Source organism: Chrysochloris asiatica, unplaced genomic scaffold (genome assembly GCF_000296735.1).
Source record: "Chrysochloris asiatica unplaced genomic scaffold, ChrAsi1.0 scaffold00064, whole genome shotgun sequence".
In the NCBI taxonomy this organism is placed as follows: Eukaryota; Metazoa; Chordata; class Mammalia; order Afrosoricida; family Chrysochloridae; genus Chrysochloris; species Chrysochloris asiatica.
This window is the reverse complement of record NW_006408582.1, coordinates 12,292,222-12,300,351: the sequence shown is the minus strand read 5'-3', so window position 1 is coordinate 12,300,351 and position 8,130 is coordinate 12,292,222. Positions and strand designations below refer to the sequence as shown.

General features: G+C 34.1%; 1 protein-coding gene across 1 annotated transcript in view; it reads left to right on the top strand.

The window, feature by feature from the left end:
* The window catches only part of ADAM7 (ADAM metallopeptidase domain 7), a 175,222-nt gene that overhangs the window by 103,839 nt on the left and 63,253 nt on the right, over positions 1 to 8,130 (top strand). The window contains exons 5-8 of the mRNA XM_006864442.1: positions 1,014 to 1,089; positions 3,154 to 3,230; positions 4,809 to 5,001; positions 6,487 to 6,540. Coding sequence (XP_006864504.1) covers positions 1,014 to 1,089; positions 3,154 to 3,230; positions 4,809 to 5,001; positions 6,487 to 6,540 — 400 coding nt within the window. The remainder of the gene's footprint in view (positions 1 to 1,013; positions 1,090 to 3,153; positions 3,231 to 4,808; positions 5,002 to 6,486; positions 6,541 to 8,130) is intronic.

Genomic DNA, 8,130 nt, shown 5'->3' with positions numbered 1-8,130 from the left:
GGTTAATGCACTGGACCTTGAGATTAGCAGCCTGATTTGTAACCACTACACTATCAGTGCTGGTATGGTGTTAAAGGATAAACACTGGATTGCTAACCACAAAGTGGGTGTTTCAAATCCAGGTCCCGGTGTTGGAAATGACTCCAGAGCACTTAATGACAGCAGCAGTTTATTTATTTATTTATTTTAACTGATGGGCACTAAACTTCTTTTCCAATGTTTGATTATCATGAATAAAACATCTATGCGAATTTTTGTTCAAGTCTTTTTATAAACATTTGTTTTCATATCTCTTTGGTGAATAACAATTAGTGGAATTCACATTATAAGGTATGTATATGGCTAGTTTTGTAAGAAACCGCCAAGTTTTTTTTCCAGAGAAGTTATATTACTTATAAAGCTCTGGTAGCACAGTGGTTATGAATCTTATGAATCGGGCTGCATCCAATCACATTAACACTATGGAAGTGAAGGTTTGTAACACAAAAGATAATTACATCAGAGCAGGGTTGGTAACACCAGATCACATCATGGGGGTGATGTGTATTGCTTTATATTAGATCTCACCATGAGGACAATTGCCTATTAACTGCCAAACCACTGAGAATCAAGGCCCAGCAACATAAATACAAAACCTTAACTATCACATGTACCTAGCAATTTAAAAACATGAAATATATATATACATATGTATATATATTAAAAACCTTTAATTAATAAGGCAAGAGATTTTTCACTTAGATGTAATTTTATCTGCATTCTTTCTAAAATGCTGTTTTGCCAAAATTGCTTAAATTTTTTTTTGTATATTGCCAACAGTAACAATCAAACCATAAAATCTAGGTAGGAAGGTTTTTCATATTAGTGGGTATGTTTTGCTTTATCTATCTTTGGGAAAAGAGACTCTTCCTGAGATTTGAAAGCAGCCTGAAGGTACCTCCTTCACATGATTAGTTTGATCAGTGAGCTTTGTAGAATATTTAATATTACTACTTTTCTGTCCTCTTTTCCAGGGAGCTTTTAGCATCAAACTACAGTGAAACCTACTCTTCTACAAAAGGAAAGGTCACTCGGTATCCTCAGATCACGGTATCTTACAGAACATTTCTATTATTCTTCTCTGAAGCTATTATTTCTGGGTGTGATTTTGAAGCCTCACTACAGCTTTACAAGCAATTTCAGAAAGTGCCACATAAGATCTGAGTCCTGAATTGATTATTCTAATAGAATGACCCTAGAGTAAAATATATGACCATTTGAGCCTAAAGGGGAGCTGCTCACTGCTTGCTTAATATGCAAAACTCAGTGATTGTAATGTATTTTTATTTAGTAATGATTTCTATGCATTCAGTATGGTGTTAATTCATGCACACTGATCCAATCACATTAACACTATGCATATCAAACTAAATGGATAAAACCTAAAGATGTGAAATAATTAAGAAATTTTCCTCAAATTGACCCTTCTTTTATTAATGTCTCCTTGCCCAGTCCTTCTGATGCATCAATATTGAAGTCTCTATTTGATTTTTCAAGTGCATCTTTGCTCATTAATCCCATTCTGGTGAACACAGAGTAAATTTTCATATGGAAAATACACTCTACAGCCTTCTAACCAAAGCCAACATTACTCTTTATTATCAAATGCAAAGTGTTTAAAGCCTATTTCATCTATCTAAACCATCTGTCAACTTCTATAAATTCCAAGTCATCACATAATCTTTTTAAAATAGAACAGATGAAAAACATTTTATGCTGAGGGTGGGGATTGATTTGTGAAGGGCTGAGGTCCCTGGAGAACCGCAGATTTAACAGATTTAGGCAGGAGGTAAAAACTCTGGCTAGGTGTGGGTCCCTATCCAGAGAAGAAGCGATGCCAGAGATGGAGGCAGAGATGATGATGTGGAGAGATAGAGTGGCTGGAGACTCTAGACTCAAGGAGGGAGAGGGGCTGTATGCTGGCAGCCAGGGGGTAGGCTTGAAGGATATACCCTTTGGTTATTTGACTGGTTATATATATATTCGTGAGGGTTTCAGTGTACATAAAAGGAAAAAAAAAAAAAAAAAAGGAATGGAAGCAAAAACTGTTGAATGATGATGCATGGAGAGGATTGTAGTCATTGCAATGAAATGAAATACGATAAGATGAATGTAAAGCTGATGTTCTCCCATATACGCTATCACTCAATCCACACACACACACACACACACACACAAAAAAAAAAAAAAAAAAAAAACTGAAAGGGAAAGGAAGGGTAACTATCTAATGAGATCAGCATGAACAATGTACCAAGCTGGGCATAACAAAGATGCCACTTGATTGACGCAGGAGAAATACAGTATAGAAAGGCATAAGGGGCATAGTTGAAGCTATTGTTGTTGTTGTTAAGTGCTGTCGAGTCAATTCTGACCCATAGCAACCCTGTATAAGGTTCCCAAGGACTGACTGGTGAGCTTGAATCGCCAACCTTGAGAATCAAACGACTTTGCAGTCTGGTGCATTAATCCACAGTGCCACACCAGTACTCTATCATTGAAGAGTCAGATCCAATTATAAAGATCATGAAGAATGTGGACTTAATTTCCAGGTAAATAGGAAAACAATGTAGTATTACCACAGGTGGTTGTTGTTGTTAAGTGCCATTGAGTCGGTTCCGACCCATAGTGACCCTGAACAGGGTTTCCAAGACTGTAAATCTTTACGGGAGCAGAAGGCCTTATCTTTCTCCCTCAGAACAGCTGGTAGTTTCGAACTGCTGACTTTGCGGTTCACAGGCCAATTCGTAACCACTATACTACCAGAGGTCCTTATTTGGTGACTTTAATATAGAATTTTGGATCAATTAAAGGAATTATATTTCTAAGGGAAAGAGTCACATATCTGAGTCTATAGCTGTTAAAATCTTGAGTGAAGGCTCCATTTACTGAGAAACAAAAACAAATGCAAATAAGATAAAAGGTTCTAAAAAGAATGGCAAAGCAGACTTAACTGTTTCCAAATAAACACAATGAATAAAGTAATATAATGTAATCCATTGAAATGAAAAGTTGTTAAACTCTGAATAAAAATATGTATAGATTAATGCATATATGATTATGTAGATCATGTCTATATTTATACTTTTATTAATAGGCTCTTTTTATCTCTTTTAGGAGCATTGTTTTTACCAAGGATCCATCGTAAATGAATTAGATTCTGCTGCCAGTATCAGTGCATGTAATGGCCTGAGGTAACAGGGCATCTTTCTAATTCCTTTAAGAGTTTTTCTATGAACTTTTAAAGACATTCACTTCACTTCTTACCTTTTATTTACCTTTAACCAATTACTGTTGAGTAGATTCTAATTCATAGTGACCCTGTAGGATAAACTAGAATTGCCTTATAGCTTCCAAGGCTGTAATTTTTATGGAAGCAGACTGCTATCTCTTTGTTAGCAGTCAGGTGTTAACAACTGCACCATCAGGTAATGTAAGCCTTAATAAACAGGACAAAAACAAAAACTGGAGAAGAGGTATTGCATATTTTCAGCAATGACTATCAGCCATGGCCTACTGATTTATATTCTTGCTTGAGGGAAATATGTGTAATGAACCATCCTCAAGGGGTTCAGTGTGAGAAATCTGGAAATCATCAAGCCTAGAGTTGCCATGATTGTGTAAATGGTATAGGACCAGGTGGTTGTTTGCTATATAGGGTAGCTATAATTGAGAATTGACTCAATAGCACCTAATCACAACAATACAATATAATTCAAAGATTAGGCCACCTGACTTTTGGTCTTGAGAATTTCTACTACAAAACTGCTTCACAGCTTTTAACAAAAATAAACAGCATGCCCAGTCTATCAAACTGAAAGCTCAGAGCCAAAATTATTATTGTTTTCTATCCATATTTTTTACATAAATTTTCTCTTATTTTCTACAATGTAGAAACTATTAACACCTTTTATAAATACTACTCTACTAAGTTGCACAACATGCGAACTCACACAGCTACTGAACAGCAGAGCAAGAATCCAAACTCAGAGTTCCTGACTTCTGAGTCCATTGATATTGGTCATTGCTTATGTAAAATAGTGTCTTCATTAGTGTGTTAACTCATTTCAGAAGATGCATAGTTTTCTATCCGTTTTTGACTCAAGGATGAAGGAAGAAGATTTGGGAAGGCAAAGAGGAAAAGAAACAGAAATTTCTGTCTGTCTTTATGATGCCTTCGCTTGAGTAGTTCCAAGTCTATTCAAGAATGGGGATCCCTTTCATGACAACCACTAGCATAGTATTTTTTGCATTCATTCCTGTTTTTCGTCTACAATTAATTAATGTATGATGGACATGGGAATTCACATATTGCTCGCAAGAACTTTGATACTGCCAGGGGTCCACATGCAGAGACTGGGAATTGCTATCCTATCTATACTTCAAATTAGAGATTTGACTATTTAGCTTCTAAAAATTCAGAGGAACTGACTTTAAGCAAAAATGATTAATTCAGTCAAAGGTCACATGTCATCTAATTTCTTTACCACCAAGTCAAGGAACTCCATTCTCCTGAAGCTTTATATCTATCTTCTACCTCTTATTTTTAATAACATTTTATTGTATTTTCAGTGAAAGTTTACAAAGCAAATTATGCTCCCATTTGTCAATTTTTACACAAGTTGTTTGGTTAAAATCATTATATTTTTCAAATGTGCCAATATTCTCATTAATTATGTTCTGGTTGTTCTGAAGTTTCCCTTTCTTGAAAAAGTAAATCAGTAAGGAATAGGATAGATGTTTAATATACTTTGTGTTCCCAATTTCCACAGGGGATTCTTCAGAATAAATGACCAAAGGTACCTCATTGAGCCAGTGAAATACACAGATGAGGGAGAACATTTGGTGTTCAAATATAATACAAAGCTGCAATATGCTGCCAATTACTCCTGTGAAGAACTCAATTTTACCAGGGAAATTGTCCCAAGCACTGATTCTAAATCCATGGAAAACCACAAAATGGAAGTGAGTGTTTTCTTTTTAAATCACGATATCCAATATCCCCAGGAAAAATACTTGTTATTCCCTCTATGATCTGGAGAGAGATGACAAGCCCATCTAATGAAATGTGGTAGCTACTCTGAGTCTGACTTTTTTCAAGCTAAACTATGAAATGTCAGTTCTTCTTATTTTTTTGTGTGTATATAGGAAGTATTCATTCCTTACAGTAAATTGGTTTGTTTCACCAATGTCAGGAAATGGGGATTTCTAAAATCCTTCTCTTAGATTTATAGCTTTAAGATGATAACTGGTTACAGACAACAAAATCTGAAATGTTCTGAAACCTAGGCTAATATAATATTATCTTCCTTTCTATGTTCTTTGGAGTTGGTAATGATGTTGTTAAACTATATTCTTATATTTTCATTAAGCCAAATGTTCTAATTTGTTAAGTGCTCCTAAAAGAGATAAAGAGCCTACTAATAAAAGTATAAGCATAGACATGATCTAGTAATATATGCATTAATCTATACATATTTTTATTCAAAGTTTAACAACTTTTCCTTTCAATGGATTACATTATATTACTTTAGTCATTAAATTCAATTAAGGGTAATAATGAGTTGAATTTCTGGTATGATGATTGCACATGAGAACATTTTCTGTTAGTTTCTCTACACAACTAGTTCATTTCCTCTTCAACACCCTCTAAATATTAGCCTGTAAGCTCATCTTAGATTGTAAACTCATGTGTTCATCTGCCTCACAATGGCACAATATTCAAGAAAGAGTCTGAAATATATCAGGTGCTTAATTGGTGTTTGTTGAATTAATAGATTCATCAAATAATTACTACTTAGCCCATAATACAAAGACTTAATTCATATTTTTGAGCAACAAGCTTCTGATTTTTCCTCAGAGTATTAATTCTTCAATCATGTGCATTGAAAGTTGTAAACTTAGAGAAATTTCCTGATGTTGATGTTTAATAAAAATTAAAGGCTGATAATCTGCAGCATTTCTACAAGTCTTATTAGTATTGAGACTACGAAAAAAAAAAAAAAAAAAAAGAAGCTGGGAGGAAGGGGGAGAAGAAAAAGTGATGCTGTCAGTCCATTAATTCGTCCTAAATTTTACCTCCCAGCTATAGATGGCTGCTCTTAACATATGCTTCTGTTTCACTTAGTAAAAGAAAGAATTAATTCTCAAAACTATATTCATGATTCCTTATTTATAACATATCTTACCTTAAAGAATAAACAAAGAAATAAAGGATAGTCAAAGGTGGCTTATTGCCTCAGGTTTATTAAAAACGTGTATAGGGCATCTTTTAATAATATAATGGTTTTCCTTAGATAAATTCTTAAAATTATCATATCAACTCTTGTATTTGATCTTCTAGTATCAATAACATTAACTTATTACTTTGAAAATGTTATGCTTCTCCACTTAAAATATTAAGATGATAAATATTAATCATATTGACTTAAATTTTCCATACATTTCCAGAGCATCCACAGAGACAAATATATTGAACTGTTCATTGTTGCTGATTACCATATGGTAAGTTTTCAGATGAACATCTTGTTCTTCAGTCATCCATATGAAAATTTAGTTGTGATTCTAACAAAGAGAAAAGGGGATTCTATTCAGAATTTCTATTCTATTCAGAATTTCTTCCAGGTTTCAATATTCTCTGTTTAGCTTTTCAAAACAGATGTGTTTAAGTAACTATGGAATCCATTGGGTATGAATAGAATCCTATTCCCCATTATGGATATATAGAAATGATGAACAAGATAGAAAAAGTTTAAAAACATGTTAACAATGTATAGTTGAGGTAAGTCAAGACAAAAAATTCTTAATTGCAAAGAATGAAAAAGAAAAACTGTCAGAACTGTAAATAAAATTACAGAGCTTGGTTGGCCCCAATATATAGATTTTATTTATAGTACTTAGGAGTTGAGAAATTAAACCTTCTTTAAAACAAAAAGGGGACTTCCAGCTTTCACAAAGCTGACATTTATAAATAATTTCTGTATAGTATATCCAGAACCATGAAGGACAACCCAACCTTGGAAAAGAAGCTAGAAATCTCTAACACCGAAAATAAGAAAGGAAATTTTCTATCAGCTTGTAATTTGTTGCTATTAAGTGCTGTCCAGTCAGTTCTGACTTATAGCAACCCTCTATAGGGTTTCCCAGGAGCAACTGGTGAGCTTAAACCACTGACCTTGCAGTTGAAAATGACTTTGAAATCCAGCACATTAACCCACAACACCACACCAGTACTCCCACTATCAGCTTGTAACTGGTAACAGGAAAAAATGTTATGCATGAGAAAACAAATAATCTAAGGTTGTACAGTGCATAAATTGTAGGACAGGAGAATAAACACTTTTTCAAATAATAGAAATGACACACAAAACGTTTAGCACATAGACCTGGGAAGCTTCTGTTGCTGATAGTGACCTTTCAGTATGACTATTCTGACTCATGGCAACCGCATGATAACAGAATAAAATATTGCTTACTCCTGTGTCATCTTCTTGATCATTGATATATTTGAAACCATTGTTGTAGCTATTGTATCAATTAAAAAAAAAAAAAAAAACCTGTAAGGACACGTTTTTGATTTAAGATAAGAACAAATATATAAGGAAGAGTGATAATGAAAAGGAGAACATTATTTATTGTTGTTGAGTTGGTTCCTATTTGTAGTGACTCTACATACAGCATAATCAAACACTGCCTGGTCCTATGTCATCTCCACAATCACTGCTATGTTTGAGCCCATTGCCAAATTCACTGTTACTTACAATTCATCTAATTGAAAGCCTTCTTCATTTTCCATGACTTCCTACTTTACAAAGCATAAAGTCCTTCTAGAAATCATCTAATGATTATCTCAGATAAAATAGAACTATATGTTTAAAAGCATTAAAGATATAAGGATGAATATAAATTACAATTAAAATGAAGAGACTGGGAAAAAAATGGACAGTAAGGGGCCGTGATGTGGCATTGTTGGATAAGCACTAGAGTGCTAACTGAGAGATCTGTGGTACAACCGTACCGGCTACTCTGCAGCAACTCTATACAGGGTCACTGTGAGTCAGAACTGACTTGATGGCACTTAGCAACTCTATACAG